We start from the raw sequence: 24,418 nt of genomic DNA, 5'->3' as shown, positions 1-24,418 counted from the left end.
CCCACTCGCTCACTCGCTCGCTCATTCACCCACCCACTCACAAACCCAACCCACCCACTCACCCACTCACCCACACACCCACTCACTCACTCACCCACTCACCCACCCACTCACTCACCTATTCACCCACTCACCCTCTCACCCATCCACTCAGCTCGGAGGTGGAAGGGTCGTTCTTCTCCAAGTTGTCTCTCTGCGACTTCACGGCGATCGACACCTTGGGTGTGGGTGGGTTTGGTCGCGTGGAATTGGTGAGGCTCGCAGACTCACCCACTCACTCACTGTCCCACCCACTCACCTACTCACTCACCTGCTCACTCACACACCCACACACTCACCCACTTACACACTCACTCGCTCACCCACACCCCCCCTCACTCACCCTCTCACTCACTCATGCACACACTCGCTCACCTCACCCACTCACTCACCCACTTACTCACCCACCCACTCACTCACTCACTCATTCACCAACTCACCCACTTACACACGCACTCACTGACTCACCCACCCACTCAGCTACCCACCCTCTCACTAACCCACTCACACACTAACCCTCTCACTCACCTAATCACCCACCCACTCACTCACCCACTCACCAAACCACATCCCCACCCTCTCACCATCCTACCCACGCACCAAACCACCCAGTCACCAATCCACCCACCCACTAACATACACACTCACTCACTCAACCACTCGCTCATCTACTCACTCACCCAGTCACTCACCCACCCATTAACTCACCCACTTACTCATTCACTCACCACACCACCTACCCACCCTCTCACTAACCCACTCACACACTAACCCTCTCACTAACCTAATCACCCACTCACTCACCCACCCACTCACCAAACCACATCCCCACCCTCTCACCATCCCACCCACTCACCAAACCACCCAGTCACCAATCCACCCACCCACCAACATACACACTCACTCACTCAACCACTCGCTCATCTACTCACTCACCCAGTCACTCACCCACCCATTAACTCACCCACTTACTCATTCACTCACCACACCACCTACCCACCCTCTCACTAACCCACTCACACACTAACCCTCTCACTCACCTAATCACCCACTCACTCACCCACCCACTCACCAAACCACATCCCCACCCTCTCACCATCCCACCCACTCACCAAACCACCCAGTCACCAATCCACCCACCCACCAACATACACACTCACTCACTCAACCACTCGCTCATCTACTCACTCACCCAGTCACTCACCCACCCACATAACTCACCCACTTACTCATTCACTCACCACACCACCTACCCACCCTCTCACTAACCCACTCACACACTAACCCTCTCACTCACCTAATCACCCACTCACTCACCCACCCACTCACCAAACCACATCCCCACCCTCTCACCATCCCACCCACTCACCAAACCACCCAGTCACCAATCCACCCACCCACCAACATACACACTCACTCACTCAACCACTCGCTCATCTACTTACTCACCCAGTCACTCACCCACCCATTAACTTACCCACTTACTCATTCACCCACACACCACACCACCCGCCCACCAACTACACTCAACCACTCACGCATGCTTAGAGACTCTCTCACATGCACGCACATACACACACCATTAACCTCCTCCCTCCCTCCCTCTACTCCTCCACCTCCTCCTCCACCACGTCCATCAGGTGCAGCTGAAGAGCGATGTGAGCCGCACCTTTGCCATGAAGATCCTCAAGAAGCGGCACATCGTGGAGACCCGCCAGCAGGAGCACATCCGCTCGGAGAAGTCCATCATGAGCGATTCGCATTGCGGATTCATCGTGCGGTGCGCGGCCCGCCCCTAGATCCGCTTCGACGAAAATCCCGGGGGCCGTGTGGGGTTTGGGGGGGGTGGAGTGGAGGTGATGGTGGTGATGGGGGAGGTGATGGTGGTGGTAATGAGGGAGATGGTGGTGGAGGTGCTGGTGGTGGTGATGGTGAAGGTGGTGGCGATGGTGGTGGTGGTAATGGGGGAGGTGATGGTGGACGTGGTGGTGATGGGGCAGGTGATGGTGGACGTGGTGGTGATGGGGGAGGTGATGGTGGAGGTGGTGGTGGTAATAGGGGAGGTGATGGTTGAGGTGGTGGTGGTGGTGGTGGTGGTGATGGGGGAGGTGGTGGTGGTGTTGGTTGATGTAATGGTGCTGCTATTGGTGATAATGATGGTGATTATGGTGATGATGATGAGTCTGTGTAAGTCTGTGGGTCTCTGTGTGAGTCTGTGTGGGTCTCTGTGTGAGTTTGTGTGGGTCTCTGTGAGTCTGTGTGGGTCTCAGTGTGTGAGTCTGTGTGGGTCTCTATGCGAGTCTGTGTGGTTCTGGGTGTGAGTCTCTGACTCTCTGCGTCCCTACAGACTCTACAGGACGTTCAGAGACAATAAGTATCTCTACATGCTGATGGAGGCGTGCCTGGGTGGAGAGCTATGGACCATACTGAGAGACAGGTGAGTGGGTCTGTGAGTGACTGAGTGGGTGGATGTTTGGGTGGGTTAGTGGACGGGTGAATGAGTGGGTGGGTGGGTGAGTGAGTGCGTGGATGGGTGAATGAGTGGGTGGGTGAGTGACTGAGTGGGTGTATGTTTGGGTGGGTTAGTGAGTGGGTAAGTGAGTCAGTGGGTGGATAAATAAGTTAGTAGGTGGGTGGGTGAGTGAGTGGGTCGGTGGATAAGTAAGTTAGTAGGTGGTGGGGTGAGTGAGTAAGTAGGACTGTGAGTATATGTCTCTATGTATATATCTCTAGGTATACGTCTCTATGTATGTGTGTCTCTATGTCTATGTGTGCGTCTCTCTATGTGTGTCTGTCCGTCTCTGTGTAGGGGCTCGTTTGATGACGCCACGACACGCTTCTACACGGGCTGCGTGCTGGAGGCGTTTTCCTACCTCCACTCCAAGGGCATCATCTACCGAGACCTCAAGCCTGAGAACCTCATCCTGGACACGCGCGGATACACCAAGCTGGTACCTTTTGGCGTGTGTAGTGTGTAGTGTATAGTGTAGTGTGTAGTGTGTAGTGATGTGTAATGATGTGTAGTGTGTAGTGTAGTGTAGTGTATAGTAGTGTAGTGTGTAGTGCAGTGTTGAGTTTAGTGTGCAGTGTATAGTTGTGTAGTGTATAGTGTAGTGTATAGTGTAGTGTGTAGTGCAGTGGTCCGGCAAAACATCCCCCTACCTCCTTGTGATGCCGGACGGGCAATGCTGTCGTGGGCAGTGTCGTGGAGGGAGGGCGAATTCCGATTGGCCTTTCCCCTCATGGCATTTGTAAACACCACAGCGGCTACATGGGGGCTCTGGACGGGTGCGAGGGGCTGGTAACCCTTCCACCTTGAATTAATTACCACTAAACCACGACCACAAAATTTAATAAATAAGCATGTGCCGGAGGCCCCGGAGGGACAGGCGTCTATGAGGTCTCCTGGCCAAACCCCATTTGGTGCAGCCAGGAGACTGAATCCTTACCCTCAGGGGTCCTCGAGAAACAACAAAAAACACTAAGTGTGGCCAGGTGGAATGCTCGAATGCTCACTGCGGAGGAGAGTCTGCCACTCCTCTGTCGGGAGTTGAACCGGTACCGCCTGGATCTCCGTGATATTCAGGAGGTCCGGTGGACCGGCTCTGGCTCCTGCCACCATGAAGGGTGGACAGTCCTCCACTAGGGGCAGGAGACTGCTAAACAACAGGAAGTGGCTCTTCTTCTGAACAAGAGAGTGAAGAGAGTAGGAGCGTGGCGGTGAGGTGTGGGAAGCTGTAAGCCCCAGGCTATTTGGGCTTGCCTTCCCATCAACTAGAGGCGAGGAGTAGTGGTCGTGGTTACTTATGCCCCCACTGAAGACGAACATCCGTGGAGGGATGCAGGCAAGGCTGATGAGTCAGATGCCTTCTATGACCTCCTGTCACAGGTGCTAGCTAAAGTGGCCCCTCGGAATAAAGTAATCTTGTTGGGTGACTTCAATGCCCGAGTTGGTCATGATGCTGCCACCTGGTCTGGAGTAATTGGAAGGCATGGGCCAGATCAGCTCAATAACAACGTCAGGAGGCTGCTAGATTTTTGTGCAGCCCATGGGCTTGTAATTACCAACACGCTGTGCCAGCATTGGCGCATTCACACTACATCATGGATGCATGCCGGGTCCAAGCAAGAACATCTGCTGGACTACATAGTGACGGAACAGTGGATATGGGCCAATGTCCTTGACACCAGGACCTACCGTGAAGTTGATCTGCCCACTGACCATCGACTTGTCATCTGTAAGATGTGCCTGCCATTCTTCTACTCCGGAGGTGAGTGTACACCCAGGACCCCATTCAAACGCTTAGGGGCATGTTCCCAGCTAGCTGATGAAAGTTGCAAGCGAGAATTTCATCATCACTTCAGGCTGGGGTTGGCATCGTCCTCCACTCCTCCTGATGTCGAGGGGAAATGGGTGAGGTTTAGAACTGTGGCTCAATCAGCTGCAATGTCTGCTTTGGGTACATGGTCCAGACCTCCCCAGAGACCCTGGCTGACAGAGGAGGTGTTCAAGCTGGCTAAGAAAAAGTGACAGGCCCACTCTCATCGGCTACAGCATAAAGAGAATGAGGAGGCTTACCGCAGCCTTCGCTCGGAGGTACGGAGAGCTGTGAGGCACTGCAAGGATGGGTGGTGGTCGCGAGTTGCTGAGGAGATGGAGTCTGCCTTAGTGGCCCACAATCACAAATCGCTCTTTAATTCCATCAAAAAAGTAACCTGCAGCGCCACACCTATTACCATCATTAGAGAAAAGAACGGTGATCCAATCTCCGACCCCCAGGAAAAGGTTTGCAGATTTGCTGAGCATTTCTGTGAGGGCCTGGGGGAGGGGAAATCCCTCAGCCAGGAAAACAACGTGGGACAAAGTGGGGATGACCCTGCTTAGGGTGCGGTGCCTCAAATATTGGAGGAGGAAGTCACTCCCTATGAGTGGCTGGCTGAGGTGCCATCAGTTGAGGAAGTTACGAAGGCAATCCAGAGTCTGAGGCTAGGAAAGGCACCGGGCAGAGATGATCTCCCAAGCGAAATGCTGAGGGAGGGTGGCGTTTGTGCACAGACTGCCCTACATGACATCATAACAACAGTGTGGACCATTGAACGGGTTCTGCAGGATTGGAAGGATGCCCTAGTGGTCCCCCTCTTTAAGAAGGGGGACTGCACAGACTGTAACAACTCCAGGGACATCCCACTCCTCAGTGTGCCGGGAAAGGTCATGGCAAGGATCATTCAACATCGCCTTGCTAGGCACGCTGCGGAGAAGCTTGCGGAGCCCCACTGCGGTTTCAGGAAAGGGCGGTCCTGCACAGATGCCATCTTTTCTGTCCGTCTGCTACAGCAGAGGTGTAGGGAATTCCAACAAGACCTACATCTCTGCTTTATTGACCTGGTCAAGGCCTATGATACCATCAGTTGGCCTGGGCTCTGGGTTGTTCTTCGTGCTTTCGGAGTCCCTGACCCTCTGTTCACGATCATTAAGGACCTTCATGACGGTGAGCGGGCTGCAGGTAAAACTACTTGGCCGGGAGTCAGAGCCATTCCCTGTACACCTTGGGGTGCGACAGGGATGTCCTCTGGCTCCCACATTACTTAACATCTATTTTTATCACGTAGTTCGTGAAGCCTGCAATAGCTGTACCGGAGGAATTTTCATCTGGTACAGATACAATGGGATGCTGATCGATGCCCGGGAATGGTCAAGGGATGGCTCCCTATTGCTCAACCACGTTATGTATGCCGATGATCTGGTTATTGCTGCTCATTCAGAGGAGGAGTTGGACGCGCTGCTGCTAAACCTGGAGCTTGCCACCAAGAGGTGGGGTCTTACCATCAGCCCCACCAAAACTAAACACCTGCCTGGGTATTTTGTACCATGGGACACTCCACTCCCACAACTCCCAATTGGTGATAGGGCAGTTGTGGAGAGAGTGGGTGTGTTCTCATGTCCGGCTTCGGTTTAACAGCAGAGGTCTCACTCCGAATCAGTCGAGTGGCACTATTTTTTCATCGGTTGTGTAACGCTGTGTGGAAGCTACCTGGTCTATCATTCCGCACAAAGCTACAGGTCTTCTCAGCCTCGGTCATTCCCTCCCTTCTCTGCACTTGCGAAACGTGGACCCCCCTAATGGAACATCTTTATCGGTTAGAAACATTTAGGCTGGCCTGCCTCTGATTCATCCTGGGTTTAACCAGGCTGGATTGTGTGAGGAGCTGACAAATCCTTGAAAGATTTGGACAAAGTCCCATCGGTGAGCTCCTCCGGCAGGCAAGGCTGCTTTGGCTGGGCCATGTAGCCCACATGCCCAGCCACCGCATGCCTAAACAGCTTTTGTTCGGCCGGATCGAGGGAGCTAAATGGGCATGGCACGGGCTAGAGAGAGATGGAGTGATGTGGTACAGGAGGACTTGGAGCTGAGTGGACTTGCCGATGACTGGTTCCAGCGGTGTCAAGATCGGCCTCTGTGGAGGAGGTTCGTGAAGGACGCTACTGGGCAGTTGGAGCCAGTCGCGCTCCAACAACAACGGAGGGCGGAGGAGTGACGCTCACAACAACGAGCGGAGCACCGGGTGGCTAAAGCACAGCAAGTTGGCAAAGTAGGGGGCACAGGTGGTGCATCAGCCAGTCTTCTCGGTCAGTTTACCTGTTGCATCTGGGTCTGCCCTCCTGCCAACGGGCGTTTGACACTTCACATGGCCTCACCGCCACTTAGTGGAGAATGGCGGTTGTTGTTGTTGTAGTGTAGTGTATAGTATAGTGGGTATTGTATAGTGTCGTGTATAGTGTGTAGTGTAGTGTGTAGTGTTAGTTATAGTGTAGTGGATAGTGTAGCACGTAGTCGTATAGTGTGTGTGGTGTATAGTAGTGTATAGTGTAGTGTGTAGTATAGTGTATAGTAGTGTAAGGGAACTGCGAGCCACCCTCACGCACATGCACCACGCAGAAATGAAATCTCCGCACTCAGTATAACACGCACCAATCACACGCACGGGAATACACTCGACCGGGGTCAAAGGTTAAAGGGCATTGACGTCACTCGGACCAGGCGTACGAGACGAGGGTGTGTATTGGGAACGAGGGTGGAGATGGAGGGGTCAAAAGGGGCTGTGATCCGCGTGTTCGGGTTGGTTTTGGAACGAGTGTGGCTGTGGGGTTAAGAATAAACCAGTGCGTAAACCAGTCTCCGACTCATCTTCAGTAGTATAGTGTAGTACATAGTAGTGTAGTGTGTAGTGTGGTGAATGATGTAATGTGTGTAGTCTATAAGTAGTGTATAGTAGCGTAGTGTATTGTAGTACATAGGGCATAGTCGTCTCGTGTGTGTAGTGTATAGTGGAGTGTATAGTTTTGTGTATATTAGTGTAGTGTACAGTGGAGTGTATTGCAGATTATAGTTTAGTATGTAGTGTATAGTGTACTGTGTGTAGTCTATAGTAGTGTGTAGTGAATAGTATCACCACTATCACCACTATCAATCACCCACTCCACCACCGATCCGACCACTCACCCACCCACGTACCCACCCACACACGCACCCACTCACCCACCCACCCACGTACCATCCACCCACTCACTCACCCGCCCACTCACCTACTCACCCACCCATTCACTAACCCACGTACCCACCCACCCACTCATCCAGGTTGACTTTGGGTTCGCCAAGCGAATCGGCCTGGGCCGTAAGACTTGGACGTTCTGCGGCACTCCGGAGTACGTCGCTCCCGAGGTGATCCTCAACCGGGGCCACGACGTCTCCGCAGACTACTGGTCGCTCGGCATCCTCATGTACGAGCTGCTCACGGGCAGGTGAGTCTACAACCTCCACCATCACCACCTCCACCACCATCACCACCTCCACCATGACCACCACCACCACCTCCACCATGACCACCACCACCTCCATCATCACCACCTGCACCACCACCTCCATCACCAGCTCCACCATCACCACCTCCACCATCACCCCCTCCACCAGCACCTCCACCATCACCACCTCCACCATCACCACCTCCATCAACACCTCCACAAACACCACCTCCACCATCACTTCCACGACCACCATCACCTGTACCACCTCCACTACCCCCATAATCTCCACTACCTCTTCCACCACAACCTTTACTACCTCTACCATGAAGACAGATGTACACACCCAAGGATACACGCAGATACACACACACAATCACAGATATACACACCCACAAATACAAACGCACGTAGATATACATATGTTGCACACTCGAAATGAAGGACGTGGGCAGGTGCTCCAAATCGAGGGCAAGCACATTTATTTATTGTGGTTAATATTAATCTTGGGAAGAACAGCACCGTCACTCTGTAAAATGCAACAACACGTGTGTTACAACCAGCCTTGTGCCCGAGTCGCCATTAACCATGTGACTGGTTTACACGTGCGGTTATCCATTAACCCTTTCTCTTAAACCCAATTCTACTACTGATAAACCATCTTTGTCTTTGACAATCACATTTGCACATCACTATTCGAATATTACTTTAATCCTAAGCTGTATGTCTATCTATACTATCCACTTATATCGGTATCTTACACCCATTATATGTACTGTATGTGTACAGTATACATACGGTATCTCACCATTGTATAGCTTACTACTTTACATGTGTTCTATTCTCAATAGCATTGCAAGTAGTCATACTCTGGGTACATGGGCATGGTTATAGACTAAACAGTATTAGAGTTAGAGAATTACAATGACAGTAACTAATTACAGTGCGTCATCCCTTTACAATGCACAGTGCTAAAACGCCTCTAATTGCATATATCACAAACGAACAATGCAAAGCCAAGCTTAAAGTCTAGAACAAGTCTAGAACAAGTCTAGAACATTTATATAACGATCAAAAACAACCTTTGGGTCCTTTACCTGTAAAATGCAACAACACGTGTGTTACAACCAGCCTTGCGCCCGAGTCGCCATTAACCATGTGACTGGTATATCCGCGTGGTCATTCAATAACCCTGCCAGCCACCTACAGGCCCGACTCAGTCATCACATGCTGCTGTACACACATGCATTGATGCACTGCACAGCACATCAGGACTTTCACAGAACCACACTTTACTCCCTTGCTGCACAAGGACATACTTAAAAGAGTGATCCATTCCTAATGTGCCACACAAACACAGGTACACACACCGATACGCACAGATACACAATGACAAGCCCTTTATACACACACTCTCTCTCTCTCTCTGTCCGTGTGGTAAACCCTGTTGTGTGGCTCGGACCCCATGAAGACTTACAGATACACACACATACACACACACACACATACGTAGATACACACACACAGACACATACATACGTAGATACACGCAGACACATACATACACATACAGATACACACACACATACACACATACACACACATACACACACAGACACACACACAGACACACACATACACACAAAGACACACACAGACACATACACACACATACACACACAGACACACACATACACACACAGACACACACACACATACACACACACACATACACGCAGATACACACACATACATACAACAACAATCGCCATTCCCCACTAAGTTGCGGTGACATCACCACCCCACTTGTGCCAGGCTATGTGCATATTAAGGCCACGTGAAGTGTCGAACGCCTGCTGGCAGGAGGTCACGGGATAGACCCAGGTGCCATGGGTTGACTGACCGAGATGACTTGGCCGATGCACCACCTGTGCCCCCTACTGTGCCAACTTGCTGTGCTTTAGCCACCCGGCGCTCCGCTCGTTGTTGTGAACGCCGTTCCTCTGCCCTCCATTGTTGCTGGAGAGCGACTGCCTACAACTGCCCAGTAGCGTCCTTCACGAGCCTCCTCCATAGAGGCCGATCTTGACACCGCTGGTACCAGTCATCGGCAAGTCCACTCAGCTCCACATCCTCCTGTACTACATCACTCGAATCTCTTCTCTAGCCCGTGCCGCGCCCGTTTACCCCCCTTTATCTGGCTGAACAAAAGCTGTTTAGGCATGTAGTGGCTGGACATGCGGGCTACATGACCCAGCCAATGCAGCCTTGCCTGCCGGAGGAGCTCACTCATGGGACAATGTCCAGATCTTTCAAGGATATGTGAGCTCCTGACACAATCCAGCCTGGTTAAACCAAAGATGGATCGTAGGCAGGCTAGCCTAAATGTTTTTAATCAGCGAAGATGTTCCATTAGGGGGGTCCACGTTTCGAAAGCGTAGAGAAGGGAGGGAATGACCGTGGCCGAAAAGACCTGAAGCTTCGAGCGGAGCAACAGACCACGTAGCTTCCACACAGTGTTACGCAACCAATGAAAAGATATTGCCGCTCGACTGATTCGGAATGAGACCTCTGCTGTTAAACTGGAGCCGGTCATGAGCACACTGCCCAGGTATGGGAAACTCTCCACTCTCTCCACTCTCTCCACAACTTCCCAATCACCGATTGGGAGTTGTGGGGGTGGAGTGTCCGATGGTACAAAATACCCAGGCAGGTGCTTAGTTTTGGTGGGGCTGATGGTAAGGCCCCATCTCTTAGTGGCACGCTCCAGTCTCAGCAGCAGCGTCTCCAACTCCTCTTCTGAATGAGCAGCTATTACCAAATCATCGGCATACATAACGTGGTTGACCAATAGGGAGCCATCCCTTGATCGCACCCGGGCGTCGATCAGCCTCCCATTATATCTGTACCAAATGGAAATTCCCCCGGTACAGCTATTGAAGGCTTCACGAATTACGCAGTCGAAATAGATGTTAAATAATGTGTGAGCCAGAGGACATCCCTGTCGCACCCCAAGGTGTGCAGGGAAAGGCTCTGACTCCCGGCCACGTAGTTTTACCCGGGCCCGCTCACCATCATGAAGGTCCTTAATGATCGTGAGCAGAGGGTCAGGGACTACGAAAGCACGAAGAACAACCCAGAGCCCAGGCCTATTGATGGTATCATAGGCCTTGACCAGTTCAATAAAGCAGAGATGTAGGTCTTGTTGGAATTCCCTACACCTCTGCTGTAGCAGACGGACAGAAAATATGGCATCTTTGCAGGACCGCCCTTTCCTGAAACCGCATTGGGGTTCCACAAGCCTCTCCTCAGCGTGCCTAGCAAGGCGATGTAGAATAATCCTTGCCAGGACCTTTCCCGGCACACTGAGGAGTGAGATACCCCTGTAGTTGTTACAGTCTGTGTGGTCCCCCTTCTTAAAGAGGGGGACCACCAGGGCATCCTTCCAATCCTGTGGTATCCGTCCAGCGGTCCAGACTGTTGTTATGATGTCATATAGGGCAGTCTGTGCACAAACGCCACCCTCCCTCAGCATTTCGCTTGGGAGATCATCTCTGCCCGATGCCTTTCCTGGTCTCAGACTCCGGATCGCCTTAAGTACTTCCTCAACAGATGGCACCTCAGCCAGCCACTCACAGGGGGTGATCTCTTACAATATTTGAGGCACGGCAGCCTCAGCAGGGTTATCCCCACTTTGTGCCATGATGTTTTCCTGGCTGAGAGATTTTTCCTCCCCCAGGACCTCACAGAAATGCTCAGCAAATCTGCAAACCTGTTCCTGGGGGTCGGAGATTGGATCACCGTTTTTTTCCCTAATGATGGTAATAGGTGTGGCGCAGCAGGTAACTGTTTTGATGGAGTTAAATAGTGATTTGTGATCGCGGGCCACTGAGGCAGACACCATCTCCTCAGCAACCCGCGACCACCACCCATCCTTGCAGCGCCTTACGGCTCTCCGAACCTCCGAGCGAAGGCCGCGGTAAACCTCCTCATTCTCCGATGTGGGATGCTGTAGACGATTAGAGTAGGCCTGTCGCTTTTTCTCAACCATCCTGAACACCTCCTCTGTCAGCCAGGGTTTCTGGGGAGGTCTGGACCGCGTACCCAAAGCAGCCATTGCAGCTGCATGAGTCACAGTCTTAAACCTCGCCCATTTACCCTCGACATCAGGTGGAGTGGGGGACGATGCCAACCCCAGCTGCAAGCGATGATGAAATTCTCGCTTGGAACTTTCATCAGCTAATTGAGACCAGGCCACTTTTGGTTGGAATGGGGTCCAGGGGGTTACACCCACCATCGGAGTGGAAGAATGGCAGGCGCATCTTACAGATGACTAGTCGATGGTCAGAGGGCAGATCAGCTCCACGGTAGGTCCTGGTGTCAAGGACATGGGCTCGCATCCGCTGGTCCGTCACTATGTAGTCCAGCAGATGTTCTTGCTTGGACCCGGCATGCATCCATGATGTTGTGTGGATGCGCCGATGCCGGAAGAGCGTGTTGGTAATTACAAGCCCATGGGCTGCACAAAAATCTAGCAGCCTCCTACCGTTGTTATTGAGCTGATCTGGCCCATGCCTTCCAATCACTCCAAACCAGGTGCCAGCATCATGACCAACTCGGGCATTAAAGTCACCCAACAAGAAGACTCTGTCCCGAGTGGCCACTTTAGCCAGCACCTGTGACAGGAGGTCATAGAAGGCATCTGACTCATCGGCCTTGCCTGCATCCCTCCACGGATGTTCGTCTTCGGTGGGGGCATAAGTTACCACGACCACCACTCCTCGCCTCCGGTTGATGGGAAGGTGAGCCCAAAGTAGCCTGGGGCTTACAGCTTCCCACACCTCACCGCCACGCTCCCACGCCCCCTTCATTCTTTTGTTCAGAAGAAGAGCCACACCCTGCTGTTTGGCAGTCTCCTGCCCCGAGTGGAGGACTGTCCACCCCTCATGGTGGCAGGAGCCAGAGCCGGTCCACCGGACCTCCTGAATGCCACAGAGATCCAGGCGGTACCGGTCCAGCTCCCGACAAAGGAGTGGCAGCCTCTCCTCCGCAGTGAGCGTTCGAACATTCCACGTGGCCATCCGCAATGGTTTTTCGTTGTTTCTGGAGGAGCCCCGAGGGTGAAGATTCAATCTGCTGGCTTCGCCATATGGGGTTTGGCCAGGAAACGTCATAAAAGCCTGACCCCCCGGGGCCTCCGGCACAAGCTTATTTGTTACAGCTTTTTGTTTATATCGTAGTTTAGTGGTAGTTAATTGAATGTGGAGGGGTTACCAGCCCCTCGCACCCGTCCAGAGCCCCCGTTTAGCCACTGTGGTGGTCACAGACGCCATGAGGGGAGAGGCCAATGGCCCTCCCCCCACAGCACTGCCCACGACAGTGTTGCCCGTCCGGCACCGCGAGGAGGTAGGAGGTTGTTTTGCCGGACAGATATACACACACACATACAAACACAGATACGCACACACAGATACACACAGATGAACACACACAGATACACACACACATTCACTCTCTCTGTGTCCGTGCGTCAGCCCCCCGTTCTCTGGCGCGGACCCCATGAAGACTTACAACATCATCCTCAGGGGAATCGACATGGTGGAGTTCCCCAAACGCATCCCCAAGAACGCAGCCATCCTCATCAAGAAGCTCTGCCGGTACGGGGTAGGGGGGTGGGAAGTGGAGGTGGGGGCATGGGGGAGGGAGGGAGAGGGTGGGTGGGGGAGGGGGCGAGGGAGGGGGCGAGGGAGGGGGCGACGGAGGGGGCGACGGAGGGGGTGAGGGAGGGAGGGAGTTGGGGAGTGGATGGATGGGGGAGTGAGGGGGAGAGTCGGGGGATGGGGGGAGGGAGGGGGATTGGGGAGGGGATTTGGGGAGGGAGGGAAGAGTGGGGGGGAGGTGGGAAGGGGAAGTGGGAAGTGGTGGGGATGGAGGCGGAATGGGGGGCGAAGGGTGGGGGAGGGGAGGTGAGTTGGACATCTGTGATAATGAGTTTTGTAGCTCATTGTATTTCTCCGGTGCAGATGCTGATTCTGATTGGGGGAGGACGTGGGAGTGGGTGGTGGCTAGTGGGGTAGTTGTGTGTACGTGCAAGAGGATGCTAGTCATCTAATTGTACCTCTGTGTACCTGTGTGTGTACCTGTGTGTGTACCTGTCTGTGCACCTGTGTGTGTACCTGTGTGTGTACCTGTGAGTGTAGATGTGTAATAATCCTTCTGAGACGGCTTCGGAATCGGTCCTTTTTATTTCCACTTCCACAATACACTTTACTCACACACTCTGCGTTTCTGGCAGACAACAGAGAGCGGGCAGACTTCACACCAAGTTCCCACCGCGCACGTGGCACCCAGAGCCCCCGTACGCGCGTGGCTCTTGCTCTGCTCGTTCCCCAGTCTGCTCTCGATCGTTCTCTCCCTCTCTCTCTTAATCCCTCCGTCACGTGGTACCCCCCAGCCAATCCTCCGTAGACAGCATTGACCGTTCTCGATGGTTCCCTGTCAATCCCGGGACCACGCCTCTGATCCGGCTCCCCATTAGCTGGGGCCCCGAATGGCCAGGCCACTCCCCCCTGCTAACATGCCGCGATCACGCAGAGGCCATGTTCCCTGTCTCAACCCTTATTGGCTACAAAGCAGGACCGGCAAGCCAATCCCCACGTGAACCCTCTATGGCTGTTATTACAGATGTATGTGTACCTGTGCGTATTTGTATATGTGCCTGTGTGTGGGGAGCTGTAGTGTGGCGGTTAGCGCTATGCTGCACTACGAACCCGGCGACCCGAGTGCGATTCCCACTCACGGTCAACACCACCAGTGACGATTTTCTGAACCGGCCCTGGGCCTTCTCTAGGTCGACTCAGCCTCAAATGAGTACCTGGTGCGGTGTGTAAAACATCACCACTAGGGAGACAAAGGCGGCCGGCCGTGGTGCTGACCACCCACCCCTCATGTGGCGTTCCGGCCTTCATAGGTGCTCGCTAACAGCACTTGCCTTAGTCTATACGGGGGATCTTTGTCTTGTGTAGAAGTGTGTGTATCTGTGTGTATCTTCACCTGTGTGTACGTGTGTGTGGCCTCAAGGTGCACATGGCCTGGCACAAGCGTCGTGGTGACGTCACCGCCACTTAGTGGCGAATGGCGGTTGTTGTGATTGTGTCTTTACCGGTGTGTGTGTGTCCACAGGGACAATCCCACGGAGAGGCTTGGGAACATGAAGAACGGAGTGAGGGATATTCAGAAACACAAGTGAGTGTCAGAGGCAGCCATAAGGCAGGTTGTTAGATCATACACGGACGGAGTCAAACTCCTTTTTCTTCTGCCCCGTGAGTGCGTGGGAATCTAGGAGGTGAACTACCCCCTGGCTCTAGCCAGAAGGCGGTACAGCAAGCTGTGTGAACTATTCCCCATCTGTGCCATCTCACTCTGTGTGGACTATTCACCGTCTGTCCCATCTTACTCCCTTCAAAGTGTGCACTAATCCCCATCTGTCCCATCTCACTTCCTTCAAAGTGTGTGGACTAATCCCCATCTGTCCCATCTCACTTCCTTCAAAGTGTGTGGACGAATCCCCATCTGTCCCATCTCACTCCCTTCAAAGTGTGTGTATCTACGTGTCTTTCTGTGTATTTCTATGGGTCTCCATGTATCTCTATGTATATCTCTGTGTATCTCTATGAACAGGTGGTTTGAAGGCTTCAATTGGGAAGGTCTCAGGAAGGGCACTCTCACTCCCCCCATCATCCCCAAGGTGGGTCAAGGGCTATCCTGTACCTGGTCTACAGGAGGTCGTGGGTTCGATCTCGACCCTGCCGATGCCTGCTGCTATATATTTGGAGTCTGCGTTTCTCTTCCCGTGGTGGTCACTGCATATATTTTTCTCCGGGTCCTCCTTTTTCTTTTTCCCCTCGACATTTAGAATGGACATCACCACGCATTTAGACAGTGATTTGGCTGCTGCTATGAATGTCGACGTGATTATGATGATGGTGATGATATTGGCCATTTGCTTGAGCTGCTTTCATTTGTGATGGCTCAGGTTGCTTCTGATGTAATAGCTACGAAGCTTAGTGGGGCCTTACACCTGGTAACATAGAAAACAATGTTTTATACTCTTTCGTTCTTTCGGTAAAGTCACGTAGGCATAAAATAAAATAAATACATTAAATGTATTTTATTTTATACCTACGTGACTTTACCGAAAGAACAAAAGAGTATGGAACCTACACTATGGGAACCTCATTTGCCAGTAAAAATATGATAATTGGTTTTTTACCCTTTTATCTGGCAACAAAAGTCATGTTTGCATAGACCACAATACCTGCAGTCATAATGCAAACAAAAGACATAACTCTGACAATGTGCACTGTCCTTGAAGTTGATTGGTCCACACCCGAGACAGCTTTCCTTAGAGCCTAGTCTCACATGGTTGTTTGTATTATGACTGCAGGTATTGCGGTCTATGCAATACCTGCAGTCATGAGTGGGTGAGTAAGTAATTGAGTGGGTGAGTGAGTGGGTAAGTTAGTGAATGAGTGGGTGAGTAGTAATTGAGGGGGTGAGTGGGTGAGTGAGTGAATAGGTCAATGAGTGGGTGAGTAAGTGGGTGAGTGAGTGAGTGAGTGAGTGAGTGAATGAGTGGGTGAGTGAAGGAGTGGGTGAGTATGTGAATGAGTGGGTGAGTAGGTGAGTGGGCGAGTGGGTGAGTAAGTAATTGAGTGGGTGAGTGAGTGGGTGGGTGAGTGAGTGGATAACTGAGTGGGTGAATCAGTGGAGGAGTGAGTGAGTGGTTATTGAGTGGTGAGTGAGTGAATGAGTGGGTGAGTGAGTAAGTGGGTGAGTGAGTGGGAGGGTGAGTGAGTGGGTGGATTATTGAGTAAGTAGGTGAGTGAGTGGGTGCAAATTCACTAACAGCAATGGCCCCAACAGTCTGTTAGGGGCTACACGGGGGGATCTGTTTCTGTACCCTTGTGTTTGTGTGTGTCCCACCTGTCCCCAGGTGAGCTCCCCCACGGACACGAGCAACTTCGACAGCTTCCCCGAGGACACAGAAAGCCCTCCCCCAGACGACGACTCGGGCTGGGACAAAGACTTCTGATGGCTCGCCACGCCGCCTGCCGCCGATCGGGGTAGTGGCGGCGGTGGCAGTGGCGGTAGCGGTGGTAGTGGCTGTGGTTGTGGTGGTGGTAGTGGTGGTGACAGTGGTGGTAGTGGTGGTGGCAGTGGTAGTAGCTGTGGCAGTGGTGGTAGTGGCTTTGGTGGTAGCAGTGGTGGTGGTGGTGAAAGTGGTAGTGGCCGTGTTGGCAGTGGTGGTGGCAGTGGTGGTAGTGGTGGTGGTAGTAGTGGTGGTGGTTGTGATGGTGCTGCTGGTGGGAGTGGTGGTGGTTGCAGTGGTGGTATCAGTGGTGGTAGTGGTGGGGGTGTCTCGAGTGTATGAGGGGTGGGTGAGCATAGGGGCAGTGCAGTACAACACTCGCCCCCACCCTATCTCTCTCGTCGGTGTGTTGGGCGAGTTGGTTACGGCTCGATCGTGTGAACATTTGTAGCAACTCAACAGTTACCAAAGCTGTAAGACGGTGCTGTGTGTCGTGGGTCGGACGAGTGAATGGCTCGTGAGGCTCAGAGGAGCCGTTGAAGCCTTCCTGGACCTTAGCATAGGGAGGTTGTGAAGTTCACGATGGCCGTGTCGGTGAGGTTCAAGATGGCCGTGTCGGTGAGGTTCAAGATGGCCGTGTCGGTGAGTTTCACAATGGCCGTGTCGGTGAGTTTCACAATTGCCGTGTCGGTGAGGTTCACAATGGCCGTGTCGGTGAGGTTCACAATGGCCGTGTCGGTGAGGTTCACAATGGCCGTGTCAGTGAGGTTCACAATGGCCGTGTCAGTGAGGTTCACAATGGCCGTGTCAGTGAGGTTCACAATGGCCAAGTCGGTGAGGTTCACGATGGCCGTGTTGGTGAGGTTCACAATGGGGCAAGTGTTGTTAGCGAGCACCTATGGAGGCCGGCACTGTGGTACACGAGGGGGTGGGTGACCAGCACCACGCCCACCCGGCCGCCTTTGTCTCCCCAGTGGCGATGTTTACTGCACAACGCACCAGGTACTCATTTGAAGCTGAGCTGACATAGGGGAGGCCCAGGACCGGTTCAGATAATCGTCACTTAGTGTTGGTGGCCGTGAGCGGGAATCGAACTCGGGTTTCCGAGTTCGAAGTGCAGCGTATCACTAACTGCTCCCGCCACCGCTCCCGTCCACACACAGACACATGCGCGCGCGAGAGTACGTTTTTTCAGTTTTCAGTTTTCAGTTTCATTTATTAGGTATAACCCTGTGAGCCATGCGGCTCTTGCCTCGGGTGCAACCGCAACAAAACAAAGACATGAACAAGAAACATCTTGAAGTGGCTACACGCAACGGAAAAGTAATCGGCCACCTCTAAAACCAACGATGCAGACCACCTTGCTCCTCACCACCCCCAATGTGAGAGTTGTGAGTGTGCGTTCGTCACGCGTAAACTAATTCGGATCATCGCCACCGCATCAGCAACAGCAGCTGTAGAAGCAGAAGAAGTAGCAGCAACAGCTGTAGCATCAGCAGAAGCTGTAGAAGCGGAAGTAGCAGCATCAGCTGTAGCAGCAGCAGCAGCTATAGAAGCAGAAGAAGTAGCAGCAACAGCTGTAGCATCATCAGCAGCTGTAGAAGCAGAAGAAGTAGCAGCAACAACAGCTGTAGCATCAACAGCAGCTATAGAAGCGGAAGTAGCAGCAACAGCTGTAGCATCAGCAGCAGCTGTAGCTGTAGAAGCGGAAGTAGCAGCAACAGCTGTAGCAGCAGCAGCAGCTATAGAAGCGGAAGTAGCAGCAACAGCTGTAGCATCAGCAGCAGCTATAGAAGCGGAAGTAGCAGCAACAGCTGTAGCATCAGCAGCAACTGTAGAAGCAGAAGAAGTAGCAGCAACAGCTGTAGCATCAGCAGCAGCTATAGAAGCGGAAGTAGCAGCAACAGCTGTAGCATCAGCAGCAGCTGCAGAAGCGGAAGTAGCAGCAACAGCTGTAGCATCAACAGCATCTGTAGAAGCGGAAGTAGCAGCAGCAACAGCTGTAGCATCAGCAGCAGCTATAGAAGCGGAAGTAGCAGCAACAGCTGTAGCATCAACAGCATCTGTAGAAGCGGAAGTAGCAGCAGCAACAGCTGTAGCATCAGCAGCAACTGTAGAAGCGGAAGTAGCAGCAGCAACTGTAGCAGCAGCAGCAGCTATAGAAGCAGAAGAAGTAGCAGCAACAGCTGTAGCATCAACAGCAGCTGTAGAAGCAGAAGAAGTAGCAGCAGCAATAGCTGTAGCATCAACAGCAGCTGTAGAAGCGGAAGTAGCAGCAACAGCTGTAGCAGCATCAGCAGCTGCAGAAGCAGAAGTAGCAGCAACAGCTGTAGCATCAGCAGAAGCTGTAGAAGCGGAAGTAGCAGCAACAGCTGTAGCATCAGCAGCAGCTATAGAAGCAGAAGTAGCAGCAACAGCTGTAGCATCAACAGCAACTGTAGAAGCAGAAGTAGCAGCAACAGCTGTAGCATCAGCAGCAGCTGCTATAGAAGCAGAAGAAGTAGCAGCAACAGCTGTAGCATCAACAGCAGCTGTAGAAGCGGAAGTAGCAGCAGCAACAGCTGTAGCATCAGCAGCAGCTGCAGAAGCGGAAGTAGCAGCAGCGTGCAACATATTCGTGAACGACTGCCCCAAATCGGATCATTCAGATCGACGATCTGAAACAAATCAATTCGGCTACTCCTGAAGATGTAGCAGTTAAAGCATCAGTTGCAGCAGAAGTAGCAGCTGTAGCAGCAGAAGTAGTTGCAACGGCAGCTGTAGCATCAGCTGTAGCAGCAGCAGAAGTAGCAGCATGAGCAGGAGCAGCAGACGGTAGCAGCTGTAGCAGCAGATGTAGCTACAACAGCAGAAGTAGCTGCAACAACAGCAGTAGCATCAGTTGAAGCACAAGCAGCAGAAGCAGCAGCTGTAGCAGAAGTAGCAGCATGAGCAGCAGACGTAGCTGCAACAGCAGGAGCATCAGCAGCAGAAGCAGGATTTAGCATCAAACATAGCATCAGCTGTAGCAGCAGCAGCAGCAGCAGAAGTAGCAGTTGAAGCATCAGCTTTAGCAGCAGCAGAAGTATCAGCAGTGGCAGCAGTTGCAGCAGAAGCAACAACACGAGTCGCAGCTGCTGTTGGGGCGCGATTGTACGACGTTTCGGGGGGGGGGGGGGCGGGGATGTGTGAGCCGTCCGCTATCGACGCCTCTGATGGCGCTGCTTGTTGCTGGCCGCTCGCCATTCTTTGGAAGTGGGGAGGGGGGAGACTGGGCACGCTGCTGCTGTTGTAGGATAAATGAACGAAGGAACGAATAATTTTAGAAAAATGTGTGGGCGCTCCTGAAGAATCTCCCGGCAGGTGGAGCAGAACGTCGGACATCAACGGCACGTGGGAGAAAATGACGTGAAACTCACCGCGTTCACTATCAATAGCTGCCTTCTCTCTCATCTCTCTCTCTCCTGACTTCTCTTCCCCTCTCAACCTCTCCTCCCTCTCTCTCCCTCCTCTATTTCCTCGCTCTCCCTCTCTTCATTCCCCCCTCCTCTCCCCCTTTCCCTCGTCCACCTATCTTCCTCTCTCAATCTTCTCTGTCTTGACCTGTCTCTCCCTATCTTCTCTCTCTCCTCTCTCCTGACCCCTCTTCCTCTCTCCCTCTCTTCATTCTCCACTCCTCTCCTCTCCCTCGTCCCACTCTCTCCCTCTCTCTTTTTTTTACGATCAATTTTATCTACCTTGACCTCTCGCTCCCTCATCCTCTCTCGTCCATCTCACTCCGTCTCTTTCCTCCCTCTCCTCCTGTCTCCCCATTTCTCCCATCGTCATCATCTCTCTCCTCCACCACCTCTTTCTCTCACTCGCTCTCTCACTCCTCCTTATCTCTCGTCCCTCTCTCTTTCTTCCCTCTACCCCTCTGCTATCTTTCTTCCCCTTTCATCCTTGTCTCTCCCCCCCCTCTCACTCGCTATCTCTCTACCTTATCTCGCTCTCTCGTCTCTCTACTCCTCTCTCCTCTCACTCCTTATCTCACGTACCTCTCTCCACCCCTATCTCTCTCACTCATCTCCCCCCTCTCACTCCTATCTCCTCGATCTCTCTCGCTCCTCCATTTCTCTCGTCCCTCTTTTTTTCTCTCCCTCTCTTTCCCAACCGGCTCTTATCTCCCTTGTGGGGTGCAAAAAGTGCCTTATGTAATCTGCATGAAACGTAACACAAACCGCCGTATGAACGCAACTCCACACACACACAAAACAATGATACATAGAGACAAAGTTTCCCCGTATAGCCTTTAGCAGACTATTGGGGGCAAGTGCTGTTAGCGAGTAGCATCTGTGAAGGCCTGCACGGCACACGAGGGGGTGGGTGGCCAACCCCACCCCTGGCCGCCTTTGTCTCCCTAGTGGCAATATTTTTACACATAGTACCAGGTACTCATTTGAGGCAGAGTCGACCTAGGAGAGGCCTAGGACCGGCTCAAAAATTCGTAACTGGTGTTGGCCTTGAGCGAGAATCGAACTCGGGATGCCTGGTTCATAGCGCAGTGTAGCACTAACCGCTACACTACCGCTCCCCACACACACTACATACAACACGTAGGTCCACGCGGCCGCCATGATGCCGTGAGGTGTTTCTGGCGACGGTTCGGTCGTTGCCATTGTTGAGTCCGCGTCAAGTTGTTGTGCGCGATGGGTGGGGCGGGGTGGGGGTGGGGCGAGGTGAGGGGGCGGGGTGAGGCGAGGAAGGCGGGGCGAGGGGGCCATCGTCACAAAGGAGAGGGGGGGAGGGCGCTGCTGCGTGACAGAACTTGTCCCGTGGAGACAAAAAAAAGATGGAGGTTTTTTTTCGTCGTTTTTGTTGTTTGTACCCCGTGCGTGAAGCCGACGGTGCACACCAATGGGAAGCGATGCCAAGCAAAGTGAACGACCTAATGGGCTCATGATGGGTTTGAGCATGCTATCAAATAAACTAAACATTTTTTTTATTTTTTTACCAGGTAAGGCCCCACTGAACTATATAGCCGTTTTTCAGCTCAACGAAGTGGCTTATAATCACTTGGACATTTATAACAGAAGATAAATACTCTAAACGCGTGATATTGATTATACAAACTCAGAGACCCATACTTATAGAGACCGTAAATCATAGAGGCCCATACAAATGCAGAGACCCAAGATTGTTTGCATGTTTGCCACAAGTATCTGTGCAGACTTAAACGAAACAAAAAAACGAAACCATTTTTTATTTTACCAGGTAAGACTCACCGAGCAAAATTGCTTTTTTCATAAGCGACTTGGCAATCACAAACGATAGCAGCTCAACAAAGTGGCTGCTTTTCATCATCATGTGGACATTTATAAGCGGCAGCCAACTAATCTCTAAATGCATGAACTTCATTCTAAATGTGGAGGGAAAAACCGGAAAACCGCATGCCGAACCTACTTCCCGTTATCATAAATCCATCCCCGCACACTTCACGGGCTCGTTCTATCGCTTCTGCAGCGCCGCTGTGTTTCCCAGCAGACACAGAATACGGTGGTTTTATTTCCGCGGTAGGGGAGGCCACCCACTGCAGGCTTCTGCGTACGATTCCAAGAACCTCGCCAATCAACAGCGGAAGGGGAACTTTGGGACGATTTTCGTTTCATTCGCGAAATTTGTGCAGTAAAAGGATCCCATCGACGGGATCGACGACGTCAGAGTGTGACGTCGCTAAGATGGTGGAAGAGCATGTGGCACGTGGGGGTGGCATCACTTAGCAAAGCAGTCGTCCCTCCCCCCCACCGAGGCACCAGTCGGCCTCTATCATTCTGCCGATTTTTGGAAATTCTCGAAATATCGTTAAAACACCCCATCGACGCGCTCGTTGGCGTGGGAGTATGACGTCCCTAAGATGGCGGAGTGTCACGTGGCACGTGGGGTGGCGTTACTTAACAGAACAGTCCTCTTCCCCACCAAGGCACCAGTCGGTCTCTGTGGGAACCCCCCATTCCCTCTTCCCTCACTCACTGCCGCTCGCCTTTCTCTTATCTCTTACTTATTTCTTTGTCTCTCTCTCCCACGATCGATTCCCGGGCTATCAGTATTCACGCAATGATTAGTATTAACATCATCCTTATTGTTATTATTGCAGAATTGTGTTGATTTGTATCTGTCTCGTTTAATTTATATTCGTTTGGTCGTAAAAGGGGGAAACCCTGATTATTATGATTATTATAAAGATTCTTCTTCTTGAGGGAATAAATCGCGAGATGTTTAAAGCAGATTTCCTAAGTGTACTTTTTTACACATCGGTTTCAAATTAAGGGTTAAGGCGTTGAAGTCTGTCTCTCCGTCCATCTGTAAGTAACCAAATAAACTAGCCTTTTAAACTACGTTTTTAATTGACCAGGTACTGGCCTATGTAGCTCTTTTTCAAAAGCGACCTGGCATTCACAAATGATATCAGTTCACCGAAGTGGCTGATATCATTATCACGTGGAAATTGCAGACGCATAGAGACCCACAGAGATACATAGAGACCCGTAGGAATACGTAGAGACCCATAGACTGAACAAGAAAATAAACTAAGCTAAGGCCCCACTCAGCGATGTAGTGGCTCTTTTTCAGAAGTGACCTGTCTATCACAAATGATAGAAGCACAACGAATTGGCTGATAGCATCATCACATGGGTATAGTTGTCATATAATATAAACAGTGGCGGCTCCTGCAAAATCTCTCAGGGGGGGCAAATGTCGGAATGATTGATAAGGATAAGGTCCACCCATGCAATGGATAAATTAACAGCTTAAGCATGTAAAGGCAACTTCACTTCTTTAATATTAATGTAAAATAATGTGACTCTTACAATACATCTTGTTTGTTTCTATACTAACTATTAATACAATCCATTCAAGTTTATTTTATTAAAGATTCCACTAGGTGGCGACAAATTATATTGTTGGATGAAACGTGCTTACGTATGATGACGTAAGCACGTTAGGGCGAGCCCTCCCGGAAGCCATAGAGAATGCATTGCAGTGCCCCTCGTTCGAAAAAAAACATCTTTGAATATAAGTCTATGGGGCCACTCGGGGCGATTCTCAGCCGGAGTGAAATCACCCAAAAAGAGGCGGTACTCCACAGAACGTGACATGACTATATCCAGAGGCACAGTGACGACTAGCGTGACTCTGTGGTTGAATGACATTGGTGGTGCGTCGCCCAATCGCCCTAATGAAGAAACCGCCCCTGAATATAAATACTCTAAACGCATGTTACTAAATGAAGGCCGGCACGGTGCACTATAGTGTCGGAGGGCAGCACCACAGCTGGCTCCCTTTGACTCCCCAGTGCTGATGTTATACACTGAACAAAACTATTTAGATTTTACCAGGTAAGGCCCACTATTAAGCTATGTTACTCTTTTTCAGAAGCCACATGGCACACATGACAGCAGCTTATCATCAAGTGGAAACTAGAAACACATAGAAGACCCATAGCGATACATAGAGACCCAAAGAGATCC

The 24,418-nt window shown here is 51.8% G+C and overlaps 2 protein-coding genes across 3 annotated transcripts in view; one reads left to right on the top strand and one right to left on the bottom strand.

Moving 5' to 3' along the window:
* LOC133359400 (cGMP-dependent protein kinase 1-like) overlaps positions 1-18,267 on the top strand; it is a 47,148-nt gene extending 28,881 nt beyond the window's left edge. For both annotated transcript variants that reach the window (XM_061577810.1, XM_061577811.1), the window contains 9 exons: positions 155-251; positions 1,680-1,819; positions 2,387-2,476; positions 2,849-2,990; positions 7,677-7,840; positions 13,375-13,497; positions 15,023-15,085; positions 15,521-15,587; positions 16,836-18,267. In XM_061577810.1, coding sequence (XP_061433794.1) covers positions 155-251; positions 1,680-1,819; positions 2,387-2,476; positions 2,849-2,990; positions 7,677-7,840; positions 13,375-13,497; positions 15,023-15,085; positions 15,521-15,587; positions 16,836-16,934 — 985 coding nt within the window. In that variant the 3' untranslated portion in view covers positions 16,935-18,267. The remainder of the gene's footprint in view (positions 1-154; positions 252-1,679; positions 1,820-2,386; positions 2,477-2,848; positions 2,991-7,676; positions 7,841-13,374; positions 13,498-15,022; positions 15,086-15,520; positions 15,588-16,835) is intronic.
* Positions 1-24,418, bottom strand: part of LOC133359698 (cGMP-dependent protein kinase 1-like) — a 329,349-nt gene that overhangs the window by 126,632 nt on the left and 178,299 nt on the right. The window lies entirely within an intron of this gene.

The sequence above is a fragment of the Lethenteron reissneri genome, chromosome 65, assembly GCF_015708825.2.
Source record: "Lethenteron reissneri isolate LAM-NWPU_2019-01 chromosome 65, ASM1570882v1, whole genome shotgun sequence".
NCBI classification, from domain to species: domain Eukaryota; kingdom Metazoa; phylum Chordata; class Hyperoartia; order Petromyzontiformes; family Petromyzontidae; genus Lethenteron; species Lethenteron reissneri.
Note: the sequence above shows the minus strand (reverse complement) of the source record. Positions and strands in the feature narration are given on the sequence as shown.